The following is a 14,327-nucleotide window of genomic DNA, read 5'->3' on the forward strand; positions in this document are numbered from 1 at the left end:
CTGAAATTAAAAATTCCATGTTACCGTATAGTCAAAATGGAAAAAATTAGTGATCCTTAGGAAAACCTCTGCTGAAAACAATAAGACCAGATTATTTTCCAAATATTTGCTAAGACTACAATCCAACTAGGTAAAAAGGTTGTGCTTTGTGTACATTTTAAAAGAAGTTGAGAACTTTTCACTAGTGTTATAAAATGCCTAGGTTTCATTTATTCATTTTTTTTCAAAATGATCTCCAAAGAGAGCTGGTAGTTAACATGAAGTATAATGTGGGAGGATATCAATAATTAAAAATGCTTTTTGCATGTTTCTAGAATGGTGCAGAGCAGATGATACTGAGATGACCCGATCTGCGTATGTTGATTTATGCAGAAGATACTGTGTTCTTCTGCTGAATGGGGATGCATGAAGCTATGTGTGGTCACTAATAATGAACTTGATCTGACATTTTCAACCAAAGTTCTCACAGTATTTCTCTTTTCTCCTGCTATGTCTCAAGAGTATTTCAATTGATTCTATTACTACCTTTGTATTTTAAGTGAAGTAATAAGAAATAAGTATTATTTTCACATCTATCTGTGATGAGTTCATGAGCCCATAATCATTTTCCTGTATGGTTGGCCTTGAGTACATTTATATAATCTAGTTCTAGGGCAAACAAAACTGAAAACCACTGTGCCTGAAGTATAGTTGGGGCTCAACAGTAAGTTTTCTTGAATGTGGGTCATACTGTTTTTGTCAGTAGCTTGGGAAGATCTGCCTGAAACAGCTGGCTAAAAACTTTTTTACAGTTTTAAACTGCCATGGCACTCCTTTAAAATAAATAATAGTATTACAAATAACAGGAGCTATTGACATCCTCTGAAATGAGAAAGTAATTGAAATATGAAAAACTTTGAAAGATTAATAAAGGGCATAGGATTAAAATTAACTTCAAAGCACTATAATATGCCCTTCATAAGCTACATTAAATGTTTTTATTTAAGGGGAAGATAACATTTCCCCATATTAGATATATCAGCACACGTTGTCTAGAAGCATTGTGAAAATATAATGTCTATGAAGAATTCCTACAAAGCAAACAATTTAAGTTCTCAAAGATTATGTCCCCAGATCCCAAGCTCAATTTTATTTATTTATTTATTTATTTATTTATTTTTAAATATTTTTATTTATTTCTAGGAGAGAGAGAGACAGCGTGAGCAGGGGAGGGTCAGAGAGAGAGGGAGATACAGACTCTGAAATAACCTCCAGGCTCTGAGCTGGCTGTCAGCACAGAGCCCGACGCGGGGCTCGAACCCACAAACCGCAAGATCATGACCTAAGCGAAAGTCGGACGCTCAACCGACTAAGCCACCCAGGCGCCCCTCCAAGCTCAATTTTAAATGTGAGAGATGAAACTTAAATTATTTAACATCAAATATTTCCTAAAAATAATTCTAAGTAAACCTGCATTTAAAAAAATTGTTTCTCAGTAATTTTAATGAGTCAATATTTTATTTTTATAGTTAGAGAAATAATTATCTTCACATCATTCCTTATATAATTTAAAAACACCGGTTTCCCAAATCCTTAGCTTAATTCAAGTAAAGAGGAGTTAGAATTCACTCCAATCTATCAACAAAAGCCATTTCTACATTGTTTAATACCAAACAACCACTTTGTCTCTATAAAATTAAGTATATTTATATAATCATAAAATATTCATGTATCTAATTCAAACTTTATTTCGTGACCCTTGATTGATAAAAAGAGCTATCCCCTTATAACACTTGTTGTGTATTTATGAAATCAGTGCCTTTATTGTGTCTTATTTCATCTTTTCATACCTACAAAGTGGGCACTCATTTAGTAGCTACTATTGTTATTAAATTTACACTTAATGTTTAGCTAATATAATTTACTGTTTCATTATTTTTCTTTACATTTTTTTGTCTTTTCTAAAAAAAATATCTTTTAATGTGTATTTATTTTTGAGAGAGAGAGAGAAAGAGAGAGAGACAGAGTATGAGCAGGGGAGGAGCCGAGAGAGAGGGAGACACAGAATCTGAAGCAGGATCCAGGCTCTCGATTATCAGCACAGAACCCAATGCAGGACTTGAACTCACAAACCTCAAGATCATGACCTGAGCTGAGTCAGATGCTTAACCAACTGTGCCACCCAGGCACTCCTCATTTTATTTTCTTATGTGTAGAATTAATTTATGCTTTCCTGTTACCAAGCTAATGCTACATTTTATTTACTCTCCAAAATAAAAACCAAAATGTAATGATCATATACAGTCAGCTTGCTATATCTTTCAATATAATTAAGAAAGCATGTATTACTACTAGGTTTAAGGAGTAGGCAACTTGACTGTGAATTATTATTACCGGCAGTTTCATTTTTTTTTGTTTAATTATAAGCCATTTCACAGTAATTGACACCAAGTATTTCCTTAAAATTCAGCAGAAGATAATATGATACCAAAAGTGAACAATTCTTATTATAAGAGAAATAAGTCAGCTTGATAAAGATTCAATATTTGACAAAGTAAGATATTTAAAATCTATAGTCATCTCATCTGTCTTCCTTTTGTAAATTATTATCATAGATGATGTGAAGCTTTACCTTTTTAAGTTATAATGCAAACTTTTAATAGACACGATCTATGGTATATATTGCACATATATATATTATATGCAATATATAATTTAATAAACATTTTACATTTAGCTTTTGCCCTCTACACATTTCCCCAAATTTCCTTCTAAACCTATGATTTCTTAATTTGTGTTCTTGGATATTCAATCATCAACTGCAATTTATTGTGTGAGGGGAAATAAAAGGCTTTAAGAAACCATTTTTTTTTCCTTTCAGAATCTCTAAGAATAAGAAGTCATTTACACAGAAACAGGAAAGGAAGGAAATAGATAAAAACCTAGGCTTTCTCAATTTGCTTTCTTTTGTCCTCCACTAAAATTGAGCCTCATCCCTTTCACTCCTTCACCAGCACCAATGCTGGGAAAAGTGTTTTGTAGAAAATACATCACAGGGCTAGAAAGTGCCATTCCACCAAATCACAGTTGACATATGCCTATGTTTGTACTTTGTAAAGCTTTCTAGGTAAAGTGTTTCCATATCTCTCAGGAGCAAATACCAATGTCAGGGTCAGGATATTTCCCATAATGTGTAATTTACGTCTCTCAGGATGCAATATAGATCCATTTTGTCTTTTCTGTTCTCAATAAAGACAGATTAACTGATCACTATCTTATCTGTGTAGTACTTGCTTAAGCACTTAACATTTGTTAAGTCACCTCTCCCATTTTCTTCTCAATTCACAGTCCCTCAATCCTTTTAAACTCTAGTCAGATATGCTATTTTCCAAAATGTTAATCTCTATTTTATTAAGTCTCCCTTTACCATCATGGGTGACAGTTTGCCACAATCCTCTAACCTAGAATCAAAGAAATGTGAAATACAGACATTACAATCTTTCTACTCTTTTGCTATCATCTAGTATTCAAGTCAATATATTTAAATATTTGTTTCCATAAAATGCCACAAAGTTAACAGATTATGTTTCAATCAAAAAGAAAGATATAAAGACAGGGACCAAGCATTTCTGAGAGACTAAATATGACAAGAATTCCCAAAATAGTAAAATACGTCATGTTCAAGGAGAATACATGCTAACTGGTCTTTTTAGCTTACACATTTTAGGCTATGTTATTGGACAGAATAACTGGCTATTACATTTTAGTGAAACAAATACATTATACTATCCCATTTATTCAAATTATATAAAATTGGAAACCCAGAAACACTAATTTTTGGTTAGGGGCGAGGATAGTGGCAGCCTCTGGGGTGGTTGTAGCTGAAAGAGGAAAGAATGTAGGGAGTTTTCAGGTACTTGTAATGTTTCGGTTACTGGACTCAGTTAATGTTGTGGCCACTGATTTACACACATTGCACTCATTTTGTGAAAACTTGAGTTATACATCTGTGACTTTTGTATTTTTCTATATGCATATTATAATTTAATAAAAAGGTTAAAAATAAAAATGAATTGCTATGTACGGAACTTATTTTAAGCATGAATCAAATTAATTGTAAATGTAAATAATAGTTATGAGAAAATTATGGAACTTTGAACAACAGCTAGACAATCAATGACAGTAAAAACTTTTTTTAAACAAGAATAGGTTCTTGTAGCAATGTTAAAATAAACTTCATATTTAATAAACATATGCTGAAATATTAATGGTTAAGCAGTTGGAACTCTGGATTCATTTTAAAAATCTGAGAGAAAAAACAGTATGTTAGCATTTGGATGAAATAACTTTGGCCGGGAACTGATAATTGTTTAGGCTGGAGAACACGGAGAGCTTAGTGCTATTCTCTCTATTTTATATGCTTGAAATCATCCATCATTTTTTAAAATGTTCACAAATAAAATTTAGTGGAACTCTATGGGTACTAAGTAATATTGTTTTTTATTACCATAGTTCATATTTAAAAGGTTGAGGTAACTCAAGAATCAAGATACATCTACCAAAACATACCTAAGTTTGATGACCTCCAGTGTAATCATCCAAGGAGTATTTTTCTGGCAAACAAACTTTAAACCCATACCTTAAGTAACTAGTAAGGGGATGAGTTCTGGTATCAGGTTTATTAATAGTGGGGAAAAAGAGTACCATAGTTTTATTTTAATTTTATAGGTTAGCCTCCCGATTGTCTACACATTTTCCAAGAATAAAACAATAGCAACTGTCAAACTAAATATGTATGGACTTATTCCTAACACTGTTTTTGATTAAACCTATAAGTGAAACATTTTATCTTATATACACCATCAGGTATATACTATCAAGACAACGTATTATGTACGCCTTATCTGCTGTTGCCATTGTTGACTCCGAACTTTCTACCATGCATTGTACTTTGAGACAAAAACCCAATGATTATGTTCCATGAGATATGAAAGAGCCCCTTTACCATAACTACTTTTTTATCCAGGGTGATTCAAAATTTAACTCAAGAAATATACGTTTGATATGGACTTTATTTATGTATTTCTCCTAGGCTTAGGTCTTTTTTTTTTCTTCTTCTTTGAAGTACTTATTTGAAAATTTTAACAAAAAATATTTACAACCATGCATTTTATGGAATAATGCCGTCATTGGCCGACTTTCAGCTGAAATATAGTTACTGGAATAAATATGAACCTTAGCACACTTGATGACAAACAAAGTCACTTTTCTAGTAAGTGTAAAATATACGATTAAATATCCAACACAGGTAACATTGGAACTAGTCCAGGATTCTGGCTAACAACAATATTAAAAGAGAAAAAAGTCCTATTCATTACAACATTCTTACAAACAGTAAAAATAATGTTTTCCTCATAATACAGACACCTACTTCATCTACAGTGTCATGGTTATTTTTGCTATAATGTGCAATGTGAACTGGTCCTTAAAAAGTACAACAAGCTCCTTAAAAAATAAACAGACCAAAACTGTCACTTATCTGTTTCTCAAAAAGTGCCATGTTCTCACAGTTAACAGTCTGATACGGAAGCAGCCATTAGTTAAATAATCACGCTGTGTTCTTTTCTCTGGTAACTGATAGATATAACTTAAAATTAAATTAAATTAAAAACATAATGTGATGTATATGCGCAAATATATCCATACAACAGAATCACAAATACAGAACACAGGGAAAAGATTTACAATCACTTGAACTCAATGACTTAAAAGCTGTCATTGGTAGTTTTTGTTGTGGTTTTTTTTTTTTGTCGTTGATTATTTAATAACACTCTACTATCCAGATTATAAAAATTGTTGAAAATGATTAAGAAAACGAATACAGTATATGCCTAGGTATAAGGTACAAATATAATGTCATACAATGTATCAGTTAAAGAATTAGAAATAAAATCCTGTAATTTATCTGTGAGAAACTCTAGTTTATAAATTATTTTCATCCATGTCCCTTTGTATATAATTACGCTTAGGATTCAGTGTTTCCAAATCTTCTATACCGCCCCCACCTAAACTGATGTAGGTGATTAAGGACCACTAATTCAGTAATTAGGAAGTCTTATGAACCTCGATATAAAACTTCCAAGATTTTTATTATACTTTGGGAAACATTAAATTGACTCATGATATGCTAAGTTTTGCCTTGATTTAATATTATTATTTAATCTTAAACAATGAGCCTCACAGTCTGAAATAGTTTCCAAAGTCTATTATCTAAATGATGCTATCTGATTCCTATTAAAAGGACTTCAGAAGATGCAGACTCACCCAGAAAAAGTCTGGCACATTGAGGATTGAATAATATTTAATGATACTTATAGGCAATTGAATTTTTATATTCCAGACTTTACAATATCTTTGTAACTTAATGCATTTAAGTTTTGACCCACACATCTTCAGTATGATGAGGCAGGAAAAAAATCCCAGGTAAATAATCCTTTTCATTTAATAATTCTATTTATATATTAATTGATAATCTTCCTTTGTTAGGCTCACATGACAGACAAATGCTTATATGGACTTATTTCCAAAGTACAAAATAAGAAAGAGGATGGAAATGATATGTAATATAATATGAGGTATATAAATAATATTAATATGCTAAATGTCTGCTCAATAAAATGCAAAGTATGCACCAAATAAACTGCTTTAAATAACCAACTGACACACATGGAGTGTAAAATATTGAATAAAGATATAAATTACTTTTAGCAATTAGGTTTTCTAAAGTTCAATAAAATATATTGAACTATATATCTGTGAATTCAAAAACAGGACTAATAACATGCAAATAAGTAATTCCTACAGGGGAATTATATAAGAAAAACAAGTGACACTACCAGAGGAAAATTTGGATCTATTAGCTTTACAAAGAAAAGGAAGATGAAACCTAAACCATGAGAGCTGTTAGTAAATAAAATATGTCCAAAAAATATGATCTCAACGATCTGGTAAGAAATGGGAGTACTTAGGGGCGCCTGGGTGGCTTAGTCGGTTAAGCGCCCGACTTTCGCTTAGGTCATGATCTCGCAGTTCGTGGGTTCAAGCCCCGCATCGGGCTCTGTGCTGACTTCCAGCTTAGAGCCTGGAGCCTGTTGCAGAGTCTGTGACTCCCTCTCTCTCTGACCCTCCCCCGCTCACGCTGTCTCTCTCTCTCTCTCCTAGAAATAAATGAAACATTAAAAAAAAATTAAAAAAAAAAAAAAAGAAATGGGAGTACTTAGAATTCTAAGAGAGCTATGGGGCGCCTGGGTGGCTCAGTCGGTTAAGCGTCTGACTTCAGCTCAGGTCATGATCTCACGGTTCGTGGGTTTGAGCCCGGCATCGGGCTCTGTGCTGACAGCTAGCTCAGAGCCTGGAGCCTGCTTTGGATTCTGTGTCTCCCTCTCTCTCTGACCCTCTGCTGCTCATGCTGTCTCTATCTCTCTCTCAAAAATAAATAAAATATTTAAAAAAAAATTCTAAGAGAGCTAACAAGTATGAAACAAATTTAACACCTTTTTAGGATATAAGTTCTTAGAATGAATCAAAAGAAGTTTAAAGTCTCCAAGCATCCGAAAACTCCATCATGTATAACAAAGCACCTTGGTTAGGTGCATTTCAATATTTTGAATGAGTTCACAATGTACTTCCCCTTATGAAAACTTGGAGGTACTAGCATGAGAGAAATACAACTGATTGAATACATATTTTTAAAATTAGAAGAGAAGAAAGTTTGTCTGGAGATTAAAAAAATAACTTGCAGACCTGTGTGTAAATGAAAGTATAATGAGAGCATTAAAAATTATTTGGATACTTTAAAAACACTCATTTAGCCATTCATTCATTTTTCATCACATAATTATTTAGTATTTATAATATGAATAGCTGGGTAACGAGTCTCAATACACCAAGAGAGTATTGGATACTAACTAGTTCCAATGCACCCAAAGGCACACATTTTAAATGACATGTGATAAGTCACAGAGAAGCACTGATGTCTGAATAAGTAAAAACAAATTACCTACAGAAATTGCCAGATGTATAGGTGTAAAATGAACTGTTCATCTCAGAAGATTTTTATAGCTTTCCCTGTAAATCATATTAATTGAGGTAGACCACTACTCAACAACTAACGAAGAAATAAGATAATGCTATAATATCTCACTTATCTGGAGTTACAGGAAAGTTCCAGGCAGCTGCTGCATCAGCTAACTGCAGTAATGATTCAAATTGTGAACAGATTATCATGTTTTCAAAGAAGTGAAATATCATAAAATTCATTGAACATTAAATCTAAAAGTACATATGCGGAGAATATGATCTGGTATTATGCTTTTCTCTGGCCCTGAATTACCTATCATTTGTTCCTGCTCACAGAGTTGAAGTGAGATAACTAATTTGATTGTGAGAGATCAATTCTTAATTCCTAAACAAAGGAATTTAATGAGAAATGGAAAGACTGGTGTAATTCAAAGACTAGAGATTTGTCACAAAGAGAAAAACTAAAAAAGTGAGAAAGTTAGGGTCACAAACTAGAGCTATTCTTATAGAGAAGAGCGAGAGGAGCAAAAGTCTCAGAAATAGGATATTATAAAAAAGTAACACAACTTGGAGACAAAGGGAACAGAAATGAACATATGTACTAGGAAAAAAATATCTTGAAAAAGGTGTGCATCCATTTTGTGATGTATGGAGCTAGGAGACAGAAATGTTAAAAAAGTTCACGTATAAGAATTACTTGTGGACTTTAATATTTGATAAAGTGATGCTATGTTTATGACATTACATGAATATGCAAATCCCAGAGAAAACACTATACGAGGATATGTAAATATGAGGGTGATGTGTGCCAATACGAGAACTTGTTTATTTTGAATCCTATGTACACTCTTAACCACACTATTGAGTTCAACAGATTAAGAAAACTCACAGAAGGCAGATTGAGATAATGAAGGGATTGAAAGAGATGTGACTAAACAAAACATGCTCTACAATTTTAATCAACTGAAAACTTGAAGAGCACCATAGAAATAACATAGATGCCCAAAAGAATTTTCTCTAAATGAGGTTTACTGAAAAGAAGTCTATGTAGTGTCAGCAATTTTTCAAATGGAATGTTTCAAAAGTTCTGACATCTTTTCTTGCATTAGGAGCAAGTTAAATTGAAGTTTGAAGGAGACTCAAAAGTAGGCAAAATTAAAATTAGGTCAGGAGACAGCTCATAATTTTTTGGCATGCATTGGACTAGTCTAAATGTTGTGTAATATGAAGGCAGAATGGACTGTGACACTTCAGTAAATGGTTCTAGGAGTCTAGAATATTTCATGGATATAGTATTTAAAAAATTATTATGTCAATGTATTTTTTCATTTCATTCAATATAATTTAATATCATATGACCCCTCAAATAAATGAAAAAAGATTTTCACAAATATATTTTAGATGAAATTTCATTGGTTATTGTCTTTTGACTATTGTCAATTCTTAGGCAATGATTATGTTTATCAACAGGAAATCAACAAGTTTCCAAATAATGAATCCTTAAATCCTGAAATCCTTTGTATCATTTAGGCAGATTTGAACACAAAGATACACTTATCTATTGACAGAAATCAATCATAAGTGATGATGTTCAAAATGTGAAGCCAAAATCATAAGCAAGAATGATTCCAGAAATAATATAATTGTTTTAACTGTTGGGTTTTTCTAAATTACCTTGATAATACAACTTTTATCAACTATATTCTGGAAGTTAAATTATTTTTATGCTCCGTATTTGCTGAGACCATCCAAATTGTGTCATTTGTTATTTTATATGAGGTGTTTATAATACTAAAGAATTTCCTGAATTCTTCACAATAAAATCTGATGTTATTTTTAAACTCTAGATAATAGTTTTTTGTGTTTCATTTGAAATCAACGATTAATTTTTATTAAAAGATAAGGTGATACTTTGGTACATTTTATTATTCCCCCCAAAAAAGGTAAAGCCAAGCTAAAATTTATTAACATTTTAAGATAAATCTAAACACTGAGTTTTGAATATGGCCATATTCTAAATATTTACATTTATTTCTTCAATCCTTCAGAGTATCCCTTTGGTTTTTATGAAAGTATTAACAAACTACAACATTGTAACAAAAATTAGAGCAAACATGCTTCAAAAGTGCTCATGACTAGTGAGTATTAATAAATATTTTCAAAATCACTGCTGATTTAAAAACGAACTTCCATTTCATTAAATGCATCATATATATTCTTCATAGATCTTTTCTTACACATTAAAAAGAAAATAAAATATAGTTGTATGTGAGCATTTCTTTAAAAAAAACACAGAAACTACTTTTTTTAATATGTGCATACATGTACTTTTATGTAAAAGCTGGTTTCTTGCAATTTTCAATTTTAAATGTGGCAATCAGAAGTTTAGAAATGGGAAGTTGTTGGGTACAGACCATGACCTCATTTGTATTATTAAGCATATTACCATTTCCTCATCATTTTATAAATGATAGTGGTAGCTTCATTCAGCTTCACTTTTAGAGCTCTACAAAAATCACTAAATATACAGCTGCTTTTATTCACATCAAACGTACATTATGTTTATTAAAGAACTAAATGCATGTTTAGCAAAATAAAACTCTACCTCAATAATTATTTAAGCATTCTGATCAAAAAGAAGTTATAGATGTCAAATTTTAATTTAGTTATATAAGGAACAGACTTAATTTAGAAGATGAGAATACTTCCATTGCTAATGATAAATAATACAAATATGAACAACTACCACCATGTGAATTTGGAGGGCAAAATGGTCAGGCATGATTTTGATGTATAGTTTATACTTAAATTAACCATAAAACTGGCTATGTCTATTAAAATCAGGCCCATGATGTAATTTTAAGATGACATTAAACACTAAAAGTTGAAGTTGTATGAATAGCTAAGGAGAGTATAAGTAAAAATAACAAAACACTTATATTTTTGCTTAGTTTTCACCTAGGTCACACTTCATCCCAAACTCTAAAGTTTGAGTGGTGTGAGCTGGCTAAAACGGAAAAAAAGTAGTTTAAAACTAATTTATTGTACCGTATCTGAGTGATACAGAAACAAATTTTAATTTTCCTAATTAAATAATATATGCATTCTTGATCTAGCAACACACATAACTATTTTAGGTTATTTTAAATCATTAATGTGTGTAGATGTGTGAGCTAAACTTGAGGACTTTAGTATCCAAATTTCGTTAGTAATGATGTTAGACATTTCAATATTTTCCTTAAGTATATGAGGTCCTCTTGTATTTTATAGCTTTAAAAAATAAAGCAAAATAAATATCAATAGTTTATAGAGAAGAGAAATTATTTGGTTCTGAAATAATAAAATACTATATCATGCATGGAGTAATGATATTTTCAGGAAATCTAAAAAGTTGAATTGAATCCTTCATAAAACAGTTTAATCATTGTTGCCATCATAATGTATGTTTCCAATGGCAGAACCATTCCTTTATCAATGTCTAGAGTACTAGTCTTGTCCTCAGTGTATTCAATTCATGCCTTTCATATTTACATTCATGAATTGAAATATATGTTCTTCTAATTTTTGTCTTTCCTTTAAGTATTTTTCTATTTCCCTCCCATCCCTGAAGTCATGAAAGAAAGGATACATTTGCAAACTATTTTATTTTTATTTCTAACATGATTTCATGATTTTTTTGTACTAGAAAATGAATGTAAGAAAACAACAGGTATGTTAGATTTGCTACACAAGATAAAAGTCATCTTTTGATTGAGTTTTCATGAGTTTCATCCTTATCAAATACTAGTTTATGTGGTTTGACCAAACAATTGAATTGTCAGTGGTATTTACCCATTGACTAAAAGAAAATGATTCCTTTGTAGCAGAGAATAATAGGATAATTTCATTACCAAGATCCTCAAAGGAAATTAACTAGAATCTCTAAGCATTTTTATTTTCACAGTAGTTGTATAAAATAATCCACTTAGAGAATATGGTCCCAATACTGAAAGAACAGAGTACAATTTTCAATGTCTCCATTATTAGAAGAACGTATTATTTTAAGTAAATGAAGACTAGTGCTTTATTTATATGTTTCCCTCACATAGTTCCGCTGATTCTGATCAGAGACTTTACTCCATATGAACCTATTTCTTAATCATGTTGAATGGTCAAAGTGATAGCTGCACTGATTCCCTAATTTAGCATCAAATGTTTAATGTCGCTGTGGAAAAAGGATGATTATGCGATAATGCTGGCATCAATAAATAAAAAAGATCTCCCAGTGACTCAAGTGTCAAGAGATGTTTTTCCATCTTAATTAAGCTCTTCAAAACACATGGAAATCAAGTAAGCAAGAGAGCAATATTCAAAGGAAATATGAAACACATTTGAAAAATGTTTTCAACATCAAAAGTTATGTTTGATTGTTGTCAACAACCATGTCCTAACACAGGAACCTGTCTTCCTGTTAAGCATATTCATTTTTTCATAGTAAAGTACTGCCTGGATCCAAGAGTCACTTTTATCTTTGTTTCTGAAAAACAACCTGAGCCCTATTTTCACTAAAAAGAATGGCATGGTGAACTTTATTCCCTCAAAGGGAATACTTTGATAAAGCTTTTTATGTAATACTTACTCAAATATGGTGGTTTGTAAGGCGCTCGTGTATTAGACAGCAGTCCATCCAGCTCCTTCCTCTCCAGGGTGCTGTGAAGGGCCTTCTCTTTGCCAAAGGTGGAGAAAGACCTCTCTGCCCCAGGCTGGGCTTCTGGGGTTTCAAACACCTCGGTGTCTGGAACAGAGTCCATGCCAGGAACATGCAGATTGCTGCGATAATCCGCAGCCTGGCGTCCATCCGCGGGGACAAAAGAAGGCATCCAGCACCGATCTGAGTGACCCAGAGCTTTACATTCCTCAGTACAGTTGGAGAAGAGATCCATACCTGTAAGCAAAAGAGACACTACAGATTCAGGTTTCACTAACGTGAAAGATTACAGGTAGCATAAAGAGTGCTGAGTGAATGTGTTTTGCCAAACTGTTCTTGCCTTAACCTCATAGGAACCAAAAATGTCTTTGTACTATTGCGCAAAGGGTTAGATTCTTCTAGCAAAGAGGACCCTGAGGAAGATGTTTCTAAAATTCTCAGAGTTGGGAAAAAACTGGGGGGGGGGGACTAGGAAATGGTGAGTAGAAAAAAAATGAATATGTTAAAAAATCTCTGGTGAAATTCACAATCGAGAAAAATGCAAGTATAAAGCTTTTATAATACATAATCTCTAATGATGATAAGGGGTCCAACATATTTTTTTTTTTGCCTTAGAGATAAAAACATTGGAAATACATGAACACAACTGATGATAGTTAGATTAAGAAATCTAGACATTAAAGAGAGAATGAAATTTAAGAGAAATACAGCACACATATTGATAAACCAATAAATAACAAGAATGAAACATTTTGTGAGCCATGCCAAGAGCATGCTTTCTTAGGTTCTCAGAAAATGACCCTAAAAGGTATAGCTCAATGACATTCTGGTAGCCCATGTTACTATTTATTATTTGCCACTACAGACAAACCCAGAACAGATGACTAAAATTAGTGAAATCAAAGTAATCAAGTGTAATGTGAGTAAGCTGCAGATACTAGCGACAAATACCTTACTACTTGTCCCACATTGGAAACACTTGTCCGAGCGAACACAGAACTATTTCCTTATTAATCCCAGGATACTCAGATTTCAAATGACACCTTCAAGTTTCATTGTCTCTCACAGATTAACTAGACTATGAAACACTATCTGATTATGACTCAAGAAAGCTCAATTTCTCAAGCAAAGCATAACAGTTTTGAGAATTGTAGAATCCCATTTGACATTCATTTTGGTAACTACCCCTACTCAGAAAAACAAGTATGTAAACTATAATCACATTTTAATATTTTTCTAAACATGCTAACACGTTTATTGTTCATGTTTTTAAACAGGATCAGTTTACAATAACTCAAGTATGATTATTCTGCATATAAGAAACTCTCAAATGCATGATGAATTTCTTTTTTAATCAACAGAGTAATATTTATTTAATGAACCCATCTGTTTATTCTTATAAATACCATGAGCGATTTTGAACTCCTGTGTTTTAGTTTTTAAATTCTTGATGGCCTTTGGTCACAAACAGGTTTAGGTGTTTGTGTGTGTATATTTTAACATCTGTATACACAAGGTACAGAAAATAATTCTTTCAGAGTATTAATCTTCTAGATTATCCACAAGTATTTTGGAGATAAGA

The 14,327-nt window shown here is 32.1% G+C and overlaps 1 protein-coding gene across 2 annotated transcripts in view; it reads right to left on the reverse strand.

The window, feature by feature from the left end:
* PCDH10 (protocadherin 10) overlaps positions 1-14,327 on the reverse strand; it is a 61,418-nt gene that overhangs the window by 35,817 nt on the left and 11,274 nt on the right. For both annotated transcript variants that reach the window (XM_039224436.1, XM_039224437.1), the window contains exon 4: positions 12,677-12,982. In XM_039224436.1, coding sequence (XP_039080367.1) covers positions 12,677-12,982 — 306 coding nt within the window. The remainder of the gene's footprint in view (positions 1-12,676; positions 12,983-14,327) is intronic.

Source organism: Hyaena hyaena, unplaced genomic scaffold (assembly GCF_003009895.1).
Source record: "Hyaena hyaena isolate Hyena2069 unplaced genomic scaffold, ASM300989v1 scaffold_1639, whole genome shotgun sequence".
Lineage (NCBI taxonomy): Eukaryota > Metazoa > Chordata > Mammalia > Carnivora > Hyaenidae > Hyaena > Hyaena hyaena.